This window comes from Chroicocephalus ridibundus, chromosome 1 (assembly GCF_963924245.1).
Source record: "Chroicocephalus ridibundus chromosome 1, bChrRid1.1, whole genome shotgun sequence".
Lineage (NCBI taxonomy): Eukaryota > Metazoa > Chordata > Aves > Charadriiformes > Laridae > Chroicocephalus > Chroicocephalus ridibundus.
In genome coordinates, this window is record NC_086284.1 from 26,201,192 (window position 1) to 26,225,596 (window position 24,405).

The window sequence follows — 24,405 nt, forward strand, 5'->3', positions numbered from 1 at the left end:
TAACAATAAGGGAGCAGAGAAGTAAAATCAGTGTTTAAAAAATGTTTGAAAGTATACTAAAAATTAATCTGCTCCCCACCTACCTTGGGTCTCTGACACTGGCATGTCATAAAGATCGTAGAGTCGTAGAATGGTTTGGGTTGGAAGGGACCTTAAAGATCATCTAGTTCCAACCCCCTGCCATGGGCAGGGACACCTCCCACTAGACCAGGCTGCTCAAAGCCCCATCCAGCCTGGCCTTGAAGATGATGAATGTCATGCATGGGGAGGCAGCCAGCCTCATCACTGCAACAGCAACACCAAAGAAACCTTCACTAGTGCTCCAAACTGAAGGGATGCGATGTTTTGAAAACAGTGGAATGTGTACATTTCTAATATTCTTCCAAACTGTCACATAATGGCAATTGCATGCACAGACATACCGAAGGACAGAAGAGCATGGTGGGGCACATGTCTATCCTCTATCTCAGCCCAGTTTCTCCATAGCTGAGCTGGCAGCAGCCGATCGCCACTGTGGAGTCACAGTTGGAAGGAATGAAACCACCACAATTTCCTGTTGCTTTTTCACCCCATGGCAGAAGACAAGACACTGCAGAGAGGCTGTGACCAAGGAGAGAGGGATGATCTCCACCATGGACGGAAATTATTAGCTGGGGGTGAAAAGCGTATCTTCATGCCATGTACCCCTCCTTGTCGGTGGGGGGAAATCCCTGCCTCCAGCTCCAGCAGGAAGGACTTACAACACAAAGCAACACCATCTTGCAAGTGTATATTTCCATAAGAAAAAGTGAATCAATAACCTTAGGCGTGAATTTTGCATTTGAGGAAGAAGTCACCAGCCTCGTTCAAAGTCAGAAGGCCAGGCTGTCCCATGAGCAGCGCTACTGAAGTCAGCCATATAGTAAAGCTTTTGAAAAGTAGGGAAACGACAATGATTCCTTCTATATGTTCTAGAGAGATGGGGGCTGACCTCTTCTCCCTGGTGACAAGTGATAGGACAAGAGGAAACGGGTTCAAGTTATGTCAGGGGAGGTTTAGATTGGATATTAGGAAACATTTTTTCACTGAAAGGGTTATTAAACATTGGAATAGGCTGCCCAGGGAGGTGGTGGATTCACCATCCCTGGAGGTGTTTAAAAAAAGGGTAGATGGGGCACTTAGGGACATGGTTTAGAAGTGGTTTTTGTCAGGGTAGGTTAATGGTTGGACTTGATGACCTTAAAGGTCCCTTCCAACCTCAGCGATTCTATGATTCTACGATTCTATGATTCTACGTGCTTGGAGAATGATATGGTAGATATTCTATATACACATGCACTGCATCTGTCCAACCTCCTGTGCAAGACATTGCAGTTACTAAACTGAAATGCTTAGAGTGCTCCACTGTTACAGTTAAAGTGCACAGACACTGTGTGTATTGTGTATAGCATCTTTTAGAAAAGTAAAAGGGTGAGAAAGTATTTCACAAAGAGGAAGACAGTAATTTAAATATAAAGAATATTTCTGAGAGAGTGGAATATCAGGTGGTGTAACAATTGCCTTTGTGTTTCAGAGATGTACATCATTTTAAGTATGTATGAATAGGAAATTAATTCACAAAGGAGCATATCTACCTGTATTAATGAGTGGGAAATAACCAACAAAAATCCCATGCAAGCTTTCATTTGTTAGATGTTACCTGAGAAGGCCACCTATGCTGTAAAGTCTCATTAAAAAAAAAAGAAAGGACGACTGCTCAAGAGAGATTGTACTCCTGATATTTCACTAAAAGTGCTTGTCAAATAAATTGGACTACAGGGTATAAATCACATTAAGTTAATGAAAATGGACTCCTATAGCTGCTGCTGTGCAGTGATTCAGATGATCAAAAAAATTTTCTGTCATGGGATAATACTAGCGGAAGATCATTGTCATGCAAATTGTTTTGAAGACATCAATTGCTTTTTGACTAGTCTGTGAAAAGAATGCACTTAATTAGTTTTCAGTATGTTGCACAGCCCTTTTTATGTGTTATTAGACCCCTTTCATATTTGTGTACCTGTCAACATATGGAAAATGGGAGGAAAAAAGCATATTTGAATAGAGAAACTGAGATGGGTCCTTTAAATTCGCTTAAACATAGTAGCTGCTTTGAGAAATACAGTGATAACCTAACAAATGTTTACCATTTCTATTATTGTTTCATATTTTGTTTAAAGACAGGTGAAAGCAGCTTCCTCTGTCAGGAGCTCTGCAGCTAAGATCCACCCCTGAAGAGACATATAAGCTTGGTCTTGCCACAGATATTGGTAAAATACATAATCTTTGAGACACACATATACTGAATTTTCTGTTTTAAATTTCTCTGAAAACATGGGGATATCTGCAGAAGGCAATGTTCAGAGACAGCAAATTAACAACTTCTCACCCTCACAGGGGATTTGTTTTACAAACCCCTTAGATTAGTGTTTGCCATGGGACAATTCAGATCCTAAATCAAACCACGAGCTAATTCTGTCGTATTTCGGGCAAACCCCTTCATTTTGACAAGATGCAGTTAGTGGTGTACCTGGTGAGCCCCTCAGGATGTGTAAAAACCCCTCAGCATAACACAGCACAGCAGTTAGTAACCCAAGGAGAGCGTGTCTGTCTTGTGCAATGGAAAGGGGATTCAGATGGGCAGGAATTCCTGAGTTGGTGCTGTCAGGTCTGGAGAGCCACAAAGCACAGCACCATGCAGACATACCTGCTTAGGTCTAGAAGCAGTATAGTGCATTCACCCAGTGCTGCCATCAGTTGATTATAATTAACCTGTTTTAGACCTAGGTTATTTCCTGGCCAGGAGTGTTGGTTTCATCTGCTTCAGGCTTCCAATTCTGGAGGGGACTCACAGATTGAGCCTGGGAGTGACATGTTCTCCACAGGCTGGTAGCCACTCAACAGCATGAGTGTGGCCTGAAACCTCTTCCTGCAACTGCCTTCCCATACCTTTTCTCAGTCACGTGTCTGTGACTGTCTGGGAAAAAGTCCGGGAGTATTTCAGCTTGCTGCAGACCTCAGATGGACAATGAGGTGGCTGGAAAACCATCTAGACCATCAGGCTTAGGGTGTTGTGATCACAGGTACAAAGTCCAGGTGGCAGACTTTGGCATGCATTAGCTATTGATACTGGGCAAATACTGCTTACCTTCTTCATTTAAAACCTGAAGAGTGGGATAGAGCACTCCCTTGGCAAGCTCACAGATGATAGCAAATCAGGAGGAATTGGTCAACATGCTGGAGGGCAGGGCTGCAGTTAAGAGGGACCTTCAGAGGGACCTTCAAAGGGCCAGGCTGGAGAAGTGGGCCCGCAGGAACCTCATGAAGTTCAAAAGGCAAATGCAAAGTCTTGCCCCTTGAGGGGAATAACGACATACTACAGGAGAGGCTGGAGCCAGCTGGTGGGGAAGCAGCTCTGCCCTGTCTGGGGGTCCTACTAGACAGCAAGTTGAATCTGAGCCTGCGGTGTGCCCTTGCAGCAAGAAAGACTAGCTGCATACTGGGCTACATTAGCAAGAGTGTGGCTTGCAGCATCAGTAGCCTACCCACTCGGCACTTGTGTGGCCACTCACAACTGTGTCCAGTTTTGGGAATCCCAGGACAAGAGCAATGTGACATACTGGAGTGAGAGCAGCAAAGAGCCACCAAGATGGTCAAGGGACTCGGGCACATGACAGGACAGGTCGGGAGGAGAGTCTGGGAGAGCTGGAGTTGTTCAGAAAAAGCAAAGGGAGATCTTATCACAGTCTTCAGTTATCTAATGGGAAGATATAGAGAGAACAAAGCTAGGCACGTCTCAGTGGTGCACAATGACAGGGCAAGAGACACCAAACACAAGCTGGAACACAGGAAATTCGCATTTTTTGACCTCCTGTGAAGGTGGTCGTCATTTGGTGACCTGTGAAGGTGGACAAACACTACAGCAGGTTGTCTAGAGAGGTGGTGAATCCTCCATCATTAGAGATACCTGTAACTTAGCTGGACAACACCCTGTCCAACCTGCTGTAGTGCAGCCCACTCTGAGCAGGAGGCTGGACCTGAGGACTTCAGAGGTCCCTCCCAACAGAGCTGATGTGCAGTTCTGTGTACCATGAACATCTTAGGCCCACAGGTGAATAAATGTGCCACCATTGTGGCACATGTTGTTTTGTAGTGCTGTGGCCTCTTTTGCACATTCAGGAGGAGTAACTCCTGAGCAGAAATGTCTAGCTTTTAAAGGGTAAGTCTGTACAAGGGGAGCTGAATGCATGGCTTCTACAAAGGCAATAGACTTGCCTGCAATTCAGGAAAAAAAAGAAAGTATGGATCAATCACTGTATGTAAGGATTTGAGAAGTGGTTTAAATCTGACCAGCTCTGCATAGTTTTTATTCTCTTCCTTGTAATAGAGCTTCCTCTGTGGTGTCATTCCTGTCTGGTCTTGTTCAGCCACATCCTTCTCTCAGAACATAGAAACCCACAGAAAACTCAGCTTGGTACCTCTAAACTCTGCTGTGTTTCAAAACTTCGGTTCACCTTCAGGATATTGATGCAGCTCTGGGCTCCCGTGTTTGTGCTTGCAGTCCTGATGCAAACTCTTGAACATCGGGTTGCTTATCGTAGAATCTGAATCGTTTGGGTTGGAAGGGACCTTTAAAGGTCATCTAGTACAAACTACCTTGCAATGGGCAGCGACATCTTGAACTATACCAGGTTGCTTCTTGTTCCAGACCTCAGCTTTATCCACCAGGTTGGACTTGCCACCCAACAGTCTATGAAATTAAAGAGCCGAAGGATTTTATATTGTCTGCGTGTCGTTGTGGGGTTTTGGGTGTGTGTGTTATGGCATACCTATTTCAGCTTGGTTATTATTCTCATTTAATGTTTATCTCACAGACAAGTGACTGTTATTCCCCATAAGAAAACTCATAATTTGTGTGCAATGACAGTAGCAATAAAGAATTCGTTTGAGCAGCTTGTTTCTACTTGGCCCACTAAATTAAAGACAATCAAAAGCATTGTTCAAAAAACTAACTCAGTCAATTCCTGCGCTTTTACAAGTACCAGTAAATCATAAGTAACAGGGCAGGCTGTTAAATACGATCAGTCAAGATGAAAAATAGGAGGCTGGTGTTATCGCAGCTCCCACCTGCAAGCTTGCGGTGTCAATTGTGCTTCTTTTAATCAGCTTCTCTAAAATTCAGACAACACAACCTCAGCAGGCGGGAGAGAGATGAGCCGAGGTCAGCTGAGAGGGAAAAAAGTGAGCACCAGTGCTCGTGCGGGGAGCGAGGGAGAAGGGTCTGCTGCGCTTTATTCCCCTTTGTAAAGACTTTCCATTAAAAGCTGAATAGTGAATACGCGGTGGGTTACATTTCCTGCACTGAACATGGGGATACACAGCACTACGCCGCAGGTGAAAGTGAGACGTTCAGCTGCAAGTTTTCCAACCTCTGTCCTGGGAATCACTCTGAAACTTGCCGTAACACAACCCTGTGAGGAAGTGACCATAAAATGCCACGGGATCCATGGCAAATGACAGGAAGAGAAGGAGCAGTTGTTTTAACTCTGCAGCTAATGTTGGATGTTCTGAGTTACCCTGAGATTTTCTGTTCAGTCCAAAGAGCGATTCATTTCGTCAGATTAATTTTTTCCTTTAGATTTTTTAATACCAGATAAAGAGACTTTTCTTTTTCATATAGAAAGTACACAATCACTTTCAGACGAGTCCCTGTCCTTTTTTTCTTACCGGATTGACTTTGAAACAAACACAAAGGGAAAAGCACACAGGTTAGCAGTTTCTACTTCAACAAATATGTAGTCTTTCTTCTGTATCTGCTTATTTATTTACACTCTCTCAGTGTCTCATAGATCACAGGAAGTAGAGACCCTTGAGAGAGAATTAGACTGATCTTATTCTACAGAATCCATCATATTTCCAGCTTTGCTCATTTTGTCTCAAACAAGGCGTGCATGGATGTGTCATTACTCACCAAGGACACGACTAGTCGCGGGTATCGGGGGAAAGGCAGAAGAAAGCTTGAAGTGGCTCTCTGTGTCTGTGAGTGACTGAAAACACTTCCTTGAGGTTTTTTAAACTTGCAGACTGCATTAGTTAACTTATAAAATACGCCTGAGAACATCTGGAAGCCAAACGGATGCAGCCAGTCCCATTGAATTGTTAATTATGTCTACAGCATGTTAGGATTTGGTTTGGAATAAATACTCAATGCGTAATTTGTTAGCATGTTTTCAGTCTGAAGCGCGAAAGCAAATTGAAGCCTACCCCACTGTACTGTCTTTTAAAGACTCAGAAAAGTACAGGCAAATACAGGCGCTGATTCTGCAGCAGCTCTTGAGAAGATGTCTCAGATAAGGTGTTTTAGCTCTGGTTCCTAAGCTGGCATTCAGCAATGGTGGGGGAATGGAGAAGTGCCTTTGTTTGCTGTTTTTCCAAGTGATTGCTGAATGATTTAACATGCCTGGAGTGTTTTTGCATTATATTTCTAATGATTTTGCCTTTGCTCCTTCTGTTCGGCTTGAAGCAGGCTGTGTGTGTTAATTAGGAAATGTAAATACCTTTACAGAACTAGGCATTCAGATGCATTTGTCAAAAGCAAATGCTGTAACCACACCAGTAGAAAACACGAGCAAGTATTTATTCTCATCGTTATCTTATGGCCTGAAATATCCATTTCTATATAAATATAGCTTTTAAAAGAGAGGAAACTTTGGGAGATTCCTAACCCTAAATGGAATGCAAATTCATATCAAAATTAGTAGTTTGTGGCTTTGATTCCTGGCTACCAGAAAGACAACTTCTTGCTCTGTGAACTCCCGTAGTGGAAGGAGCTGGCAGAGCTTTGGAAGCTGTTCCTGGAAGCCTGGAAGTTAGTGGTGGTTCCTGCTCCGCCAGGAGCCTTTCGCTGGGAGGCTCAGTGCTAAGAGACTTGATTACGCAGCCATCAGGAATAAAGCTAATGCACGGGCATTTAGCACAGAGCTAATTGGAGTTCCATATTTCCAGCCTGTGGGCAATAACACCAAGAGATTGAAGTAAATTTTCTTCCAGGTCAGAGTTAATATGCATATTAAAAGACAAATTTAGAACAAAATTAAAACAGCGTGCAGGCTCAAGAAATATACACTTGTGGTGCTTAATTTCCTTTTATAATTATATTTTACATCTTTTTATTATTTTATGATTGTACGCACACACCTTTTGACATTTCAAAATACATATGATAGTCAAAGTATTATTTGAGGTTTTACACACATTCAGGCCTGTAATAACAGCTGAAATCACACAATCACAGAATCTTCAGAGTTGGAAGGGACCTCTAGAGATCATCTAGTCCAACTCCCCTGCTAGAGCAGGATTGCCTAAAACACATCCCTCAGGGCTGCATCCAGGCGGGTCTTGAAAGTCTCCAGAGAAGGGGACTCCACAACCTCCCTGGGCAGCCTCTTCCAGTGCTCTGTCACCCTCACCGTAAAGAAGTTTTTTCTCATGTTTGATGGGAACTTCCTATGTTCCAGCTTGTGCCCATTGCCCCTCGTCCTGTCACTGGGAACCACTGAAAAGAGTCTGGCTCCATCCTCCTTAAACCCTCCCTTTAGATACTTGTATGCCATAATAAGGTCTCCCCTCAGCCTTCTCTTCTCCAGGCTAAAGAGTCCCAGCTCTCTCAGCCTTTCCTCACAAGGGAGATGCTCCAGTCCCTCAATCATCTTAGTTGCCCTACACTGGACTCTCTCCGGTAGTTCCCTGTCCCTCTTGAGGACAAATGTTCGTCTTGAGTTACAGTGGAACATCAGACTTTTTATATACGTTATAATCTTTGAGTTACTTCTAGTACACGCCAAGGTAGAAAAGATCAAACCGTATAACCTCCTGCTGTGCCATACCCTGTGGTACAGCATCATCCTGATCATCATGCCAGCGCTCCCTACAGATTTTTTTACACCTGAAATTCTAGATTTCTGTGAAATGACAAATTTGAAGCCCGAACTCTTGTCATTTAGAGATGAATATTCCCTGCGGGAACTTCTCTTGAAATCAACATGTTTTCTGAATGTTTCTCTTTTAACCAACTAACAGCTGTTGTTTCAAAAGAGAAGAGAAAGAACAAACCCCATTTTTAGAAAAACATTCACCACGAGCTCTCATTTGAGGTCTGATGCAAGGGATGGCTCTTCCCCTAAGATTTCCCTGTGGGTGATGAGCTTAGCAGAACGATAACAGTTGGCTCCTGCGGACTGTCTGTTCTTTTGCCTGCTGCGCGATTCCTCAATCCCCCCCTGCTGAGGAGGGACACAGAGGGGCCACCAAGACCTTTCTGCTTATGAAGGAGAAGCCGAATAATCCCTAGCTCCGTGTGCTCCTCTCCTCGGCTCCTTCCCAGCAGAGCTGTGTTGTGCACTGGCTTTTCCCTTGATGCGCAGCCCCTCCTCACTTCCCCAGTTGCTTCATTGCCACCCCTGCCAGACCTTAGTAACTTTCCTAATCTTGCAAACTGAAGATGTTTATCCTTATTTCCCCTTCTGGTTATTAATCCTACTCTTCTGTCCTTGCCAAGATACCTATTTGCACCTTTGCTGGCAACCTGCTTCAGGCTGGCTCTGCTGATGTCCCACCTTCTGGGGCCGATGTCCCTGCTGGGCACTGCCGCCTGCTCCACAGACCTCGCCTTGCCCTCTGCAGAACGATGGTGCTCACTGGGCTCCGTTGCTTCTTTGCTCTGTTTTCTTTCAGCTGAGCTCTAATTAGGGTATTGTTCCTCGCTTCGTGCTTAAGGTTAAGAGGCTGAACTAATTCCCCAGGTGTTCCTCATTGAAAATGTCTCGAAAACAAAAGTAGTTAAGTATTTATATGCCCCTTGTTACTGCTGGAAGCATAAGGAAAGCATACTTTCCCTATTATTGTCTGTGTTTGACATTTGCCATAGCGAAATTTATAGAGGAGCTTGGTATATGGCCCATTCGTGCATCATATTTTTATTTTGAAAACCACTGAAGAAACAAGGCCTCGTTGCCATGAAAAAATAATGCTCAAATCTGTAACCATATAAACTCTACCTTATAAAACTAGCTCTGGGTTTGTCTCACAGCTCCCATGTCAGGTTGCTTTCACTTGGTCCTTAGTAACGAAATGGCATCATAAACTTATTTTATGTTGTGCTCTGTAGTAAAGTACAGTGTAGTAGGTGGCACACACAGGAAATTTATATCCTCAGTCACTTCACTCTGAACAGTATTGTTCGCAAATGAGAATCGTAGCCTTAACATGTCCAATTTACAAACAGCAGAGAAAACGGAGATGGACCAAAGTAAAGGTATGAAGAAGAGTTCAGTCTTTACCAGCCCCTGATGAATGATGGTGCAATTTGCCTATGAACAGTGGGAGGGAGCCAGAGGGTCTTAGACCTTCTTCTCCTGTGCCATCCTCCCGCAAAAAGTTGGACACAGGGCTTCTGCGTGGGCAGGTGCTCTTCGCAGAAGCACTCTGCAAGCGAATGCTGAGGGATGGTGCTAGAAAATACGAAGCTCAACTTCTGGTGCGTGGCAAATGCTGCGTCCGCAGCTCGCTGCTCGCACCTCCTGATGCAGACAGAAGTGGAAGGGTGAACGAGCTTCAAAAATAAGCCTGATGCTGCAACTGTGACTAGCTGTGGCTTTGGAGAGGGCGGAAAACTAGTCATCCAGTAAGTGTCCCTGAAGATTATGATCCCCGTATAAAATTATCACTTTTCTCAAAATATCTCCAGTATTGAAAATACTTTCAGTATTGAAAATACTTTCTCCAGTATTGAAATAGCCAGATCACATTTGCATTAAGCACAATGGAAGATAGTGTTAGCTTTTGGACTACCACTGTCTTTAAACACCACCAAGAAAATATGGTTTTGTTTTCCTGCTTCAGATACTTCAGATTCTGTGGGACGTTTTTCTACAAGACGCCCATTAATGTACTCATGAGAGAAGTGGAAGTTAATAAGGCAAACATTGTTTTTTCCTTTATGACAAGGGATTTGCCTTAAATCTCACCTTTTCCTGCATATCCAAGGGCTGTGACACAGGCTAAAATACAACCCCCGACAAACACTAACGGTAAAAAAGGAAAGCAAACAGGAAAATACATTAATGTCTCAGGGGTTTGCTTTTTCTTACTCTTCCTCCTTACTTCCTCAGTGAGTGTTTTCTGCATGAAAGCCTGTGGCTGTGACTGTCACACCATGGGCAAACCAGCAGGGCAGGGATTTCATGTTACTGCTCTCAGCATGGTCCCCACGGCTATTTTGATGGGAGTTGTGGGTGGGCAGGAGGGGTGAGCTGAGCTTGGGTGGCCGCTCTGGCTTTCAGATGAAGTTGTATCTCCCTCATACAAGAGGCAGTCGGTGACTGCAGAGCTTGGAGAACTGACAAGACCATCCTGAGCCTGTAACCAGAGAGCTCCAGTGGTGGGAGGAATAGTAACAGACACTGAGTTGCCTCCCACTGAAAAATTAAAGGAAGAGGAAAGGCTAGCACAAAGTTTCTGGAGATCATAACCCAAGAGCTCTGGGGCACCATGCTGTCAGTGGGAAGAATTAGTGGCTGCAGAAAAAAAGGATAAATGGAGAGGTCAGGAGGAAGGAGGGCAGGCAGCCTGGCATGTGCCCGGGTCGTAGATGAGCACGAACCATATGTTGGCTCAGCCTTGTGGACAGCAAGGCAATGGTATGGCCCTGTTGTGTCCTGCATTGGGACAATGGGTTGTAGGTTTGTGCACGGAATGTGCTGCACCTCTCTGGCCCTGCCTGACTTACTGCATGGGCAGAGACCCCCTCTCCTGTCTGGGGTGCCACATGCTTCTGGTTCTGCAGAAGCCTCTCTCTTGCCTGTAGGAGACCCTCTTGGGAAAGGTGGTCACTGGAAAAGGCAGTTTCCTAAGCTGGGGAAAAAGTTGATAGAGCAGGACCCTGCAGGTAAGAAGTCAGCTTTGCGCAGTCCTACTTAGCTTCTCCTCCAGCCCAGCAGATCCTTGGCTGAGGATGCACAGCAAGGTAAAGAGACAGAACTCAGAGCTCGGAACAGATAGGATGGGCTACCTGTGTAGCTGGTTTTGCCTTAACGATATTTGTCAATATGCAGATGGCTGGAGAGCCAAGATAGTGTGTAAGGCCTTCTTCTGACCACCTTCAGTGCTGTTGTCAGCTCAGCCACATGCACACAGCCGTGTTTGCAGAAGTGGCAGGTTGGCATCCAATACAGAAGTACTGTATGGCATCCTTCTGTGCAAAGCCCAGGATGTGTATTGGTGAAATACTTATATTTTGCCACTCTGGTATGTATTATAGTGACACAGTTCTGCACAATTGCAAACAGCATTATAAAGTGTGTTTCTTTCTACCTTTATTTTTTTTTTCTAAAACAGGTCTGAAGAAAGAAGTACAAAAAGATCAGGATGCTAACAGACCAGCTATCTCATCCCCTAAGAAATCAGCAGTAACAGCCACCAAGCTCCATTCGCCAGGTATTTATGAACCCAAAAGCACTGTTCCAGGGAAGATTTAAACTTGTCGACTTTGCATCTCTTGTTAACAGACTAAAATCTGAGACCTACTATTGTTAAGTGAAGATTGATTGTGCCCAAGGTTCATTAAGCTGCCTGTGAGGACAGCAGACTTTATCATACCAATGCAGGAGCTGAATAGACTTATGTTTTCTTTGTTATAACTGTGCAATCATCTCTCCTTCAAAACAAAGAGTTGTTGCTATTACATGTTTAAGGGCACAGGAACATTTTTTTTACTTTTTATCATTATAATTTTCTTATATAAAAAGAGAACAGATAGATGTAGTGAAATAAAAGACACCGCAGACAATTACCTGGAGTGACAGTAATTACTCAGAATCTACTCTTACTGTTGTGCAGAGGCACTAAATTTCCTGGGCTATTTCTATGGATAATTGGAAAAGGGATTATCTGTAGAAATAACCTTCAGAGTGCTATTGGGGCATTGTCAACTTACCCCTCAATATTGGGCACTAACACATCGTTTTAGCATTTCTAAAGAATACCTTTGTTTATTTAATAAAATGAATAGAGCTTATTTCTATTTGTGTCTACTAAGTGTACATTAAAAAATGTATAACATACCTAAAGGCTTTTGTAAGGCTGCCCTGAATGCTTCTGAAATGAGTGGGCACTGATTTCATTGTGCTTGCCGTTTATGTTCTGTTCTGTTACCTCATTTTTCAGACTCTACTTAAATAATTTAAATGTCATCTCTACAGCTATATGATACTTGAGTTACAATTATGGGGGGTAGAAACTCACATTTCTTCATTTGATGATAAAGTATAGAACATGTAGAACAGCTCTTTGACTCCTGTAACTTGCATCAAGAGTCTCCTCATGTTTACTAAACTCTATCTCTATCTCTATTCTTCACCTTCCCAACCAACAAAATCAAGAAAACGGAAGGTTAAATTTAATCTTTCCAGGCACCAACAGGACTCGGAATTCTTCTCCTTACTAAGATACTAGGGTAAAAAGAAGAACTTAACACTGTCCTCTGAATCATATAATTTTCAGACTATTTTGCACCTGGTGAGATCACCAAGAGACATCCAAAGAAAAATTTGTTGTGGAGAGTGCCAGACCAGCAGCTCACCAGTGTTTATAACGGTGGGAGTCCAGTTTAAGCACCAGCACCGATTGTGGCTGTAGCAGCATGTTACAGCCCAGCTGATTTTCTTCCACTGGAATTAGAAAGCAAAATGAAACACAGGCATATTTGTACTGTGTATTTATGTTGTCTTAAGGAGGCTTGCATTTCCACGGGTGACTTAATGATTTTGAAGGCTTAAATTTTTGGCATATCCAATTCATGAGGCCTCAAAGGTTTCTTCATTCTCATGAAAGGTCGAGTAACTGCCTTCTCTCCATCAGGCCAATTGAGGATTTCTTAAGCTTGGTTGTCTGAAATTATGGCAATCTAAAATTGTTTATCACTATAAGGATCAAATAGGAAAATAAACCTCATCTTCATTTATTTTTTTAGAGTAGCCTTTAGCATTCTTTGAAATAATAACAGCAATAACAAATCAATAAAGACAGGCAATCTTTTCACCTATTTAACAATTTCACAAAATAATCAAAGCAGTCATTAAACAGGACAAGCAGCGAGTGTAGCTGGGGCTACGGGGCACTAGCACAGCCTTTCCTCCATCAGGATCACAAACTCATGCAGCATTTACACTTTGTGATAGGAGAGCATGTGTCCCCGAGGTCACTCTACCACAGCTACATGTGGCCATGGAACCGGCTCTAAAATTTCTGAGTGCCATTTCTAGGTTATTTTCCCTCTATTACTGACCTTCTCACATGCAGTTCCTTTTAATCCGCACTGGGTTTTGCCTGTCATACATTTTTTTCTTTAGCCTTGAGTCTGATCTTCAGAATTTGGATTAGTCCTCATGAAGACTTGCAACAGAGTTTTGAGATGCAGAGTCTTGTAGGGATCTCACTTTCATCTGTTGATGCAATACCATTCCTGAAATCTGTGTACAGGAGCAGGTATACATAGATGCAGGTGTTCTCCTTCTACCCCATCGCAGGACGGTGCCATCTGTTTCTGACATCTGTCACTCCATGGATTGCTTGTTATCAATCGTCTCAAAATAATTTCCCACTTTTCTTACCAAAATGCTGGAAACCGGACACTTAAAAGACAAATAAATTGTATTCCCCATCTAAATCCTCATGGACTGTGTTAATTATGAGAGTATAGCTGTTGTGTCTCCTTAGTTCAAACACTTCGGTAGATAAAAAAGACCTGGGAGTTTTGAAGCAGATCAAAGGGGTTCAGTGATTTCAGCGTACAGTGGGTCTGCCCCCCTGGTCCCACCATCAGCAAAAAGGACATTCAGGATCAGGGACAGCATCATTAATATATACCCTGTTTTGTGCAGAGCAACAGAAGAGAGACTTCAATGGCAGAACAAGCTTAGTAAGCTGCTTTTCAGACCCAAATGAACCGAGAAATTCGTATTTATCCCTGAGGAGGGTAGCACAGTTTAATTTACAAGGACAGCTTATAATACTGACAAGGACAACATAGAGAAGTGCATTTCAAATGTTCCAGTGAACAGGAAAACTAGAAAGATATAAGGCAAAACAACATGATGGGGTTTTGTTTTAATTAAAACTGGACTGATTTCAAGGGCTTCCCCCTACATTTCTCCCTTTGCCTTCTGTTGTAACATCGCCATGCTGCCTAAACAATCTGAGATTTTTATGCTAAAAAGGACAGATATTTGTGGCTGTTGCTTTTATTGATTTCTTATTTTGGGATAATATCTACTGTCCAGTTAAGAGCCCCTTCAAATGAATGAAAGAACCTGTAAGAAAATACCATTCCTGCACAAAAAGATGCAGACTTCAACTGACACGAAAATGGATAGAGGGCAATAGCTCATTGAACTCTCTCAATGAGAGAGTATTCTATTGTTTAGTTCTTGCAACATCATGAAGTTAGTCTTGACTTGTTGTGAAACCTGGTATTCCTCTTTGCAAATGTAAGTCATGGGCACAAAGATTTTCAAAGACTGTTTTGCACTTGTGGCTCTTCGCAGTTGCAGCATTAGATACTTGGAGGCATAAGGCAGCATTTCTGATGGGGCTAGATCCCTGTACGCTTAGCCCGGAGTGAAAATGTAATTGGGCAAGTTGGAAGATATGCTCCCAGTGGCTCCACACAAGCTGGGGATCTGAAAAAGTAGGAATACTCTCCTGGGGTATTGCCCTGACAACCCATACTACTTCCCTGATCTAGTAAAATTGCCCTAAGGATCCGTTTTCACATCCAGGCCTCAGTCTTAAAGATCTAAAATATCTAAAGCACGTCTGCCAAAATTACCTCTGGAACAGTCCTCTACTTCACAAATTGGCTCAAACTCATACCATCAGATGCATCTCCATGGAAGGATTCTTCTGGTTTTTAGGAAAGGGGTAGGTAGCATCCATGGCAGAATACTGTCCCCTGTTACATTCATTGATGAGGACTGGTTGGAGACGTTGTTTCTGTATTATTTTTCAGAAACTGTACACTACAAGATTATAAAAGTACAAGATATCCTTTTTTTTTTCTTTTCAGATTCTTGCATAGCCAACCCTTTCTACTAACACAGAAATGTTGATTTTCCATCTGTATACAGACCAATATCTGCCGTCTCTAGTAACACATGAAACCAAGGTGTCTGAGTCTATTTTCTCCCTCATTCTTACTGACTCCGGCTCCTAGGCTAAAAGCTGGAGACTGGTGGGAGGAGCTGAGGAAAAGAACCAGAGATTCCTGGCCAGTGTTCAGGAATGAGCTAAAAAGCATCAGCTGAGGAGAGACTGAGGGTGGCAAAAAGAATCAGTAAGCTGTGCAGAGTTGTTGCCCAGCTGACCGTAAATGTTTGCAGAGTTCTCAGAAAGCTAAGAACATAAAGACAAAACAGATTGTCTAAGCAGGGGCTTGATCAACCTGACACTACCCCTTCTTGCTTCATCCTCGTTAACTGAGTATATCCAGAGAAACGGATAGTTCACTCAAGCAGGATATGAACTTAATTTAGGATGAAAGCTTCACTTTCCCTGAAGTGTCTTGTCATGATTAAGCGTTACTTCTTGTGCCATTCATGTGAATATACCACTGTATTTGAGCTGATATCCTAAAGACAGGCCACACTTGTGGTTTCACATATTTATACAGGATCAGGCTTGCTTCAAGCCAACTTGGAGTGTATCAGAGGAGCCAGAATCTTTGTGGACCCGTTTGTGCAGGCAGACCGTACAGTGATTCTGGTGTGACAGATGGTGCAGAGAGAGCAGCGATGCAGAGGCAGTGGTACAACCAGTCAGCATTACGTGGGACCTGGTGGCATTTCTATACCTATCTGTTTTGTGCTGCAACTTTAGAAGTGTTATAAAGGGGAGAGCAAGGCAGACTGCAGTAATGCTGACAAAAAGAAATAGTGATATCCCAATAGCAAGCAACCCACGCTATGTTTGCATGCAGGAAGCACAGCTCCAGCCCCACATTGTCCCGTTTGGAGGAAAAGAAAGTCTGCAAAGGCAAAGTAAATCTGGCACCTCTGTCAAGTCACCAAGTTTGAGGTTCAGGTGACCAAAGAAATTGTGTGTAGTGTGTAAATGTCATCCAACCATTTTCTACATCCACAACAGGGTAGGGTGAATCTCAACATGGAAGTGCCCGTTTCTCTCACTGCCATTCAGGAGAGTTCAGCATCACACATCAAGATGCAGACTTCTATTGTACATGTCTAACATAGGTGAGGTGAATCCTTCCTCTAATGATCTCTGTTCTCAGGAAGACACTCTTAGGAGAGCTCTTCTCAACTTGTAGAAGACCTTCGGGCTCAGGGCCTGAGGTCAAATGACTGTTACAAAGCTTTGAGCTTTGGCCCCTAGGGAAACATATTTTGCTGCACTCTTGCTCTTTGAAAGTCATTACAGATCTGTGTGAATGCTACAGACTGTTTTTTCTTTTATAGAGCTGAGTCCCAAAGGCCTTAGAAACACATAAAGGTCATGTCCACACATTTAAAGTAAGTGACCCCGATGGTCTTTTCTTCTCTCCTTTGCAGGACATCCCAAGCAAAGGCCAACGACCCCTAAGAATGGATTCTCTCCCAAACCAGGAGAGAGTCGAGATGCTGAAAAGCAGTTCGTTCAGAGATTGAAGGAAAAGTGTGATGAGCAGTCCCGGCAATTAAGCAATATTCGAGATGAGCTTAAAAGGGCCAGCTGTGGGTTTGATGTCTTTGCTATAACAACGCAGCACTTTTTCAGGCAGGTAAGTGCAATGGGGACTTTTTACCATTGGAAAGAAACTTTGCCTTTACATCAGTCAGTTGCCCAAATTAATCCACAGTCATTGAAACTTCATTCTTGGGAGCAAAGCATGTAATTTCCTTGCAACAGTTATTATGAGGAGGGAATTATTATTTGATGCCATGTATTTGAAAATCAAAGTTCAGGAACTTGGAAGAAGAAGAATTGTGACTGAAGCATTTGTCACAAGCGTGGCGGGATTTCAGGATGTTTTTAACAGTGAAGCAGATGCAGAAACTTAGAAGTCCGAGTCCCTGACCCCTACAGCTGGAATGGAAAGTGTAACTGAGATATTGATAGTTGTGAACAAATGCAGAGGCAATCCATGCATTTAGTCAAACAACGGTGCTGGATGAAGGAAAAGATTTGCTTTCTCATAGTACTTATCTACTGTTCCTGTTCACCCCAGGTCAGGCAGACTGGTCCCTGTTACAGAGGTGCTAATTCCTGAAGATGTTAGAATAACATTATCTCAGCATTTAGGAGATTACATTCAGCAGGTATAGAGAACATAAAGAAAAAGTTGTCAATAAGTAGAGAAGCTTATATATTCACTAAACCCAAGACAAAATGAGTAAAGTTTAAAAGATGACTGCAGTAGCCATGAAAGTTTTGTAGGTATTGCTTGTTTCAAAAGCTGTTTAGTGATCTGGGAAATCTAGCTGGAATCCAGACCTGGTTCACGTGATGCCCGTGTATTTTGTACCATCCCAGGTTAACCTGGTGCCCCAAGTACTTTGTAAAACAGGCAGATAATCACCAGCAGCAAGACTCAAGGTTTGGATAATATCCTTGGTGGCCTGTTTGTCTACTTTTGGAAGAGACAAGAGTAAACTTTCAGTATTAAATGCGAGAAGGAAATCCAAAAACCAAACCACAGATTCAAACAGTCTTCACAAATTCTGAAATACTTTATTCAGTTATTTTTTTAATATTAGTGGGAAAGGTTACTTTTGAACAAAATACCGTAGTTCACACTTTTCCCTGAGTAGGAGATGATGTTGCTGGGGGAGCTTCACTGAGCTGAAAAAACCAGGGAATTTTTTAAAAGTACTAAATATTTTAAATACTTTCCCAGAGGATTTCCCCCCTCTATTTTTCTTTATTCTTGACATTTCTGGGCTTGATGGGCATTTGTAAAGCTTTTTTTTGCTTTTCTTTTTTTTTTTGGAGCTGAGTGTAGAGTGTCCTTGGTTAAAGCAGAGGGAAACAAAAAAGGGCAGAGCAGTGTCTGCTCAGCTTTGTCTATGCGTTGTCCGCTGGGGAGAGATTTTTCATCTCATGCCTCATTCACAATTTGCTGAAGGAATTCTGGAAGCTTGTGCATATGTCCTTCATCTCCTCTGGATATGTTTTAAATGAGAACAGCTGCTGCAGCTGAGCTTTGAGATGCCTCTTGTCCTGTTGGTGCGTGTTAGATCTGTCCTGAGAATGCCTCCTAAATTGAAAACCTCAGGGGACTTTATTTAATAGAGTCCTCTCTAAGTCCTTACCGGGCATAGCTGTCCCTCATGTTCCCAGCTCCTCTGCACTGTCAGGCCAACTGGGGGGTTGCAGTAATACTCCTTTGAGTGCCTGGAGGGCTTGGAGGTAAAAAATATTGTATCTATCTGTGGAATTTAAGTGCCTTCAGGCTTGGACAGGATTAGATGTAGGGTTTTTTTTTTTTCAGATCCACTGCTGGACTCACTTACCCGTGTTCAGCCTGTCTGTCCCTTCTGGGCTAGCCTGGTCACCCCGGAGTATTTATGTCTGCACATCACCGTTCAGTGCAGCGCAAGACACTTGTGTCTTGCTGCTGGCTGCTGGCAGCCATGTAACGTGGACCCCTCCCAGGCAAAGACACCCCTCACAGTCAGCGTGAGCCCAACAGTTACCCATTAGGCACTCAGATGTGGTACCTACATTAGGAACAGGGTTGCTTCAGGCTCCATTTTTAGTGAGTGGAGGCAGGTGAGTACATCCAGAAGACTATTTACAGCACCAAAGATCTGAATTTCTGCTTCAGGTACTTGCCTGTCTTGGTTGAGGCTTCCAGGGATGCCTAAGGCTGCTGCACTTTTAAATTTGATGCTTAAGCTGGGAGCCTACATGTAGCGGGTTGACCTGGGACTACTCAAGCAATTGTGCAATTGGGCAGTCTGTTGTCTTGCAACATAGACACAGATTTCCAAGTTTTTGAGTGTCATTCAGAAAATCTAATCTGTAGCCATTTTCAGAGATGGCATTATTGTTTGAAAGCTTGAGCAAAATTGCATTGCCTGGCTTTGAGTTAGGGCAGCATAGAAAAAGAAACTTTTCCCATCATAAAAATAATAGTAATTGTGTGTGTTTGTTTCGGAGAAGCCTGCAGGCACAATGGTTGAGGTCTGAGTAGAACTGCAGTTTGGCAAGGGAATAATACTTGTTCAGGAATAAGGTGGGGCCTTATTTCAGCAAAATTTGGGGTTGATTTGTCCAACTGGCAGTTCTGCTCGGCTGAGCAGAGGGCCCAATCCTACTTTGGTGCTAGGGAGCCTCTTTGGGCTGATAGTCACCCATAGCCTAATTCTAGTATGTCTCTCTCTCTCCCTACACCACACCAAAATATTGGCCAATAGATAGATTTTTCTCTGAATTGGAGCTGAATTATGTTGGAAAATGCACTCCCAGGCAGCGAGGACTGGACTGAGTCTTAAAAGCAACCAAAGGACCAGTGTTTTGCACACAGGTAGGAGTCTCCCCGTGCCCATGGCTCTCTTGTCTTGCTCACATTATTTCTGTTGTCTCTCCAACGTTGGGGAAAGCACCAGTGCAAGTGGTCCAACAGCCATGTTGTGCTGAAGAAAGAGAGTGTCAATATGTAGTAAAGAGTGTTGGCCTATATCAGCAGTCTCTTTGAGTGCTTTCCAATTTTAAGCACTTGCTGTAGCAACCTTAAGGTTGCATGACCATTTTCTTTGGGTTTTGTTGGATTTGTTTTCTGGCTATTCCAGACCACTACTGAATTGTATCCTGGAATCATCTCTCTTTCTCAGTTGAAAATGCTATTAATAGGCAAGATTCATTTAATAGGCATCAAGGAGCGCACAACATGTAGCACTACTTAATGCAGACCCATTAAATGACAGCTAAACCAGTTTGCTATCTAGGGAAAAAGCCTAGGCAATCCAAGCAGGTGATGACTGAGGCAGTGGACAAAAAAACCTAGAGCAGTGGTTCTGGCATAAGCATTTAGCTAGTTGTGAAAGTAATGACTGTAGTGCCTGTGGACAGCATGGCTTTTAATTATTACTTAATTAGCAAATTAATTATCTAAGGCCCTCAGATATGCGTGTTGACTTTGGGAACTGCTTCAAACTTAGTCTGAAAAGGAGCAGATTGAGTTTGTCCTTAGTGTTGGATGTTCATCGTGTCAATACAACCCTTGTGCTGTGAGGGATACTGCAAAGTGAACAACTGACTGGTGAGAGCTAGAGTGATACCGTGAAGAGGGTACCATGAAGATTTTCTAAAGCAAATATCATGAGCAGCTCCCCCTGACTTGGGTCATTCCTGACCTGGTCTGGCTTGTTAGCTCAGTAATAATGACAGTCCTGGCCCAGTTTCACCCCGGTTCTGCTAAGTGGCCAGCAGCAGTCCCTCTTGGAAGTGGTAACAGTGCCATCTAAAGGAGAGCAGCACAAAGTGACAAATTCTGGAGGGTTAATCCTTCTGGACATAAACGGGGAGCAAAAAAACCAAACCGCTTTCGTATCTCTAGTACACTTAGAGCAGATGTGTTTGTGCTGAGGACTGTCGTGGCCAAACTACACAGAGGCCCTGGAAAGCAGGCTAATGCCTTTCTGCCAGTACAGCATGCCTGAACAGCTGAAACGAGGAGTCTGGTTATCAAATTCTGCCTCTGAAATTTCAAATTAGGACTCCAGATCTACAGTGCACGCGAGGGGAAGGGATCCTTTCTGAGCTGCAGACCCCAAGGGTGGGAGCAGGTCGGGGAAAGGGTTATCCTGGGGTAGTCTGTCCCATACTCTGCATGGAGATGGAGGACTTGCAGCACGGCCTCCTGCTGTGAGCTTTGTCACGGGGCGGGGGTTTGGGACAGCACTGCAGTACTTGATGGCCATCCCAGGCACTTTGCGTCTACCAACGTTGGGGAAGACGTGTCACTAGTAACCAATGTGCATGTGTTTGTCTCCAGACCTGAGTGTGGGTTACTTTTGGGCGGGTATACGATACACATCTTCCAGACAAGTAAACACACACAGCAGCATCCTGCAAAATCTAGGATGGACAAGGAAAACCTTTTCCCCTATTCAACCCCCTTGTCCCTGCCCATGGCAGGGGGGTTGGAACAAGATGATCTTTAAGGTGCCTTCCAACCTAAAACATTTTATGATTCTATGAAATAATGGAGATATGTATTTGTTTGTGTGCATTTTTCAGAGTAAAGTGTAACTACCCTGTCCAAATGCTAACAACCTCTTCTGTTAGAGGCAAAATAGGTTGCACTGGCTGTAAGTTGCTTGGCACTTCCCACCAGTGCCTCCAAAACAGTAATTTGGGCTAACATTTCAAGTGCTTATCTCAGGCTGAGCTGAAAATGGTTTATTTTCACAGCTATCTCTGAGAATGGGTTTAGGAGAAATATATCTATTGTTTGTGCCTGGTGGTGGCACAATGGTAAGAAGCCAGCATCCATCAGAAAGACTGACCTTCTGGCTTTCAGGGGTACTGCTTCCCAACATTTGCAAAATGTGTTAGAATTTGGCCCAAGAGTAGTCCTTAGAAAAGTGCAACTCCTGTTATCCCTTATCATTATTACAGCTTGGCTAGATTTCCTGTATTTAGCAAGTTCAGTCTTCTCTTTGCTCCTGCTGGAGAAGGGAACAATCAGAACAACTCAACCTTTTCATTCTGTATCCTGGAAAAAATCCATTTTGGACTCATCAAACTCTGATGGTTTAGGGGTATGAATCAAAACCATTTTGTTGTGAGACAAACAAAACACCTTGTTTTCTTGGGAGGAAAAAAATCAGAAAGAAGCTTTGTCATCATTTAGGGCTTTCTAAATTACTTTTTAAGTAGAAATGCATAAGACGTGATATTGGGCGCTACTAGTTATGGTAAAACAGAGCAGTAAGAGCAGTAAGAATGGGGAGGTGCTCCTTTACTTGCAAGTGTTACAATGAAGGCTCTATAACGTGGCTGCTATGGGACCTGCAGGACACTCGCACACAGTCGATCTGCCCAAGGAATGGATCAGGGATTGGGAACTGAAGGAAATTGCCTTCTGCAGGCCCCCTGCTCGTTTGCTGTGGGTGCTAAAAGACAGGCAGTGAGAAGGTAAGGTGGTGCAGGAATAGAAACTTTAAAGCAGCTGAATATCTTTCCCCTCCTTATCCTCTGGGTAACTGGATGTTACCAGAGGATGCTACACAGGGCCTGTGGGAATATGATTTCATCCAAGCTCTCCACCTCTGTGCCAGAGTGTGTCCCTCATTTTCTGGTCGCGCAGCACCTCTTGGTACTCAGTGTTTTGCTGCTGTGAGGGCCAACAAAACCCACCTCTCACCTAGCACAGGACCTGAGAGATGTTTTTCATTTCCCTGTGCCTCTGAGCCCAGCTGTTAGATGGGGACACCGGGGAACTGCCATCACACGAGGGCGCCACGGAGGAAAAAAATTAGTATTTGTGATGCGCTCCGATATCAATATCGGGGTGAGGCAACAAAAGATCAGCCTGTGAGGAAAATCAGCGCTTTGCAGTCAGTGCAGAGGATAGCTTGAGTAATAAATAAGGCCTTGGGCTACATAATGAATGAATGAATGAGTGAATGAATGAAGAAGATGAGCAAATTCAGAAATGAGTACTGACATGCCTATTCACCGGGCAAAGCGGGAGTGCCTTGCTGTACCCCGTGCTGTGGCTGTATGGTGGATCCACCCCACGGAGCAGAGATCCATCCACCTGGGTGCTGCACCGCTTCACTGTGCTGCTGCTGGTTTTTGAATGCAGTCCCACACCCATCAGAGGGGCGTGGGGGTGTGAGATGGCTGGAGTGAAGATGATGATGGAGGATATTTGGTATTGTAAGAAAACAGAGAGAAATGCCCCACTGAGGGCTCCTGGGGCGGGCACTGTGTGAGGTGGGAGTGGGGCTGGGGAATGAAGTCTCTCCTGTTCCGTACATTTTAGCTCTGTGCTCCTGGATAGCGCAAGTTCCACAGCAGGATTTCCACTGTGGTATGGACTCACTTGCACAAGCTCCTGCCTCACTGCAAGTGGGGCAATTAGATAAACTCTGCCTCTGAGGTGCACCCTCTTCTCCTGGGCCCGGTGGATCTCCCTGCTCCAGGCTTGTTTCTGCCCTACAGCCATATGGCTGAGGAGGGGAGAAGAACCAGGAAAAGAATAAAAAGAGGAGGCAGAAACTTGCTGGGCCGACCCTGTCTCTAATGTGATGGTTTTCTCAGACTCTGTCCTGTGGGGGCAAGGAAGTGGGAGTGAGTAACTCACCCCCGGGGAAGCAGGCAGTGGGCAGCAGGAGCAATGGCATTTGGAGGGGCAGCAGCAAACTCCTCTCCTTGCTGGAAATCCTGAGGCTGCACAGCAGCCACAAAGGCTCTGAAGAAGAGTTTTAAGGGGAAATGCTAAAGGCTGATGTTTGAGCAAATTCAGGTGGGAGCATAGCTGAAAAAGTGGTAGGTGAAGAGTTAATTCCTTAGTAAAAAGGCTGCTTCTTCCTTCTGTGTGAAGAAGGGATGCCTCCAACATGCTAATATATATAAAACTGGTGTTAGTTAAGGGCTAATTATCTTCACCCAGCAATTGGCCACTGGGGAACTCCACAGCGGAAAAGGGATCAAAAGGAGCACTCGGGGGACTCCACTTGTGAGATGTCAGTAGGGATTTTTATTCTCTCCCCGTAGCTTCGGTTTCCTTTGCCGTGTCAGAGGACGAGCCCTGCCTGCACCCATTTGTGCTGGTGGAGCAGGCACTGCCTGGCTTTGCCTGGCATGACGGGCTGCGGCACACCTCTGCCAGCGCTTCGGAGATGGATTCATGGCAATGCCAAACTAATCCTGATGGAAATAACCCACAGACTCCGGAGACAGGGAGGGACAGGGAAGCAAGTGAAGGGGAACCCATGGGCAGCACAGGCAGCGTGCACCAAGATGCAGCTGAAATGGGGCTGTTTCACAGAGCCACTGGCAAAGGTGGTGCCGGGACAGGGGGGAAAGCTTCCCTGACCTCTCCGCCTCTCCTTTTGGAGCAGTAACTACTGCTAGGCAGCTCTAGAGACACGTCACTGCTTTTGATTTCTGCACTCGGCTGCACCTTTCGTGTTTTACTCTACAGGTGACGATACCATCCAATGCACAACACTGTCCTCAGGCACCTCATATTCAAAAGGGTCCGTTTAGGTAAGACACAAAATGCTGCTATCCCATCACTGTGTAGAGCTTTTCACTAGTGAATACAGATGTCCTGGGGCAGCTTCAGCTGGGGACAGACCCGAAGGGTCTGCCAAACTGTCC

General features: G+C 44.1%; 1 protein-coding gene across 9 annotated transcripts in view; it reads left to right on the plus strand.

Moving 5' to 3' along the window:
- MTUS2 (microtubule associated scaffold protein 2) overlaps positions 1-24,405 on the plus strand; it is a 322,372-nt gene that overhangs the window by 241,722 nt on the left and 56,245 nt on the right. For all 9 annotated transcript variants that reach the window (XM_063332005.1, XM_063332046.1, XM_063332065.1 and 6 more), the window contains 2 exons: positions 11,413-11,511; positions 16,638-16,846. In XM_063332005.1, coding sequence (XP_063188075.1) covers positions 11,413-11,511; positions 16,638-16,846 — 308 coding nt within the window. The remainder of the gene's footprint in view (positions 1-11,412; positions 11,512-16,637; positions 16,847-24,405) is intronic.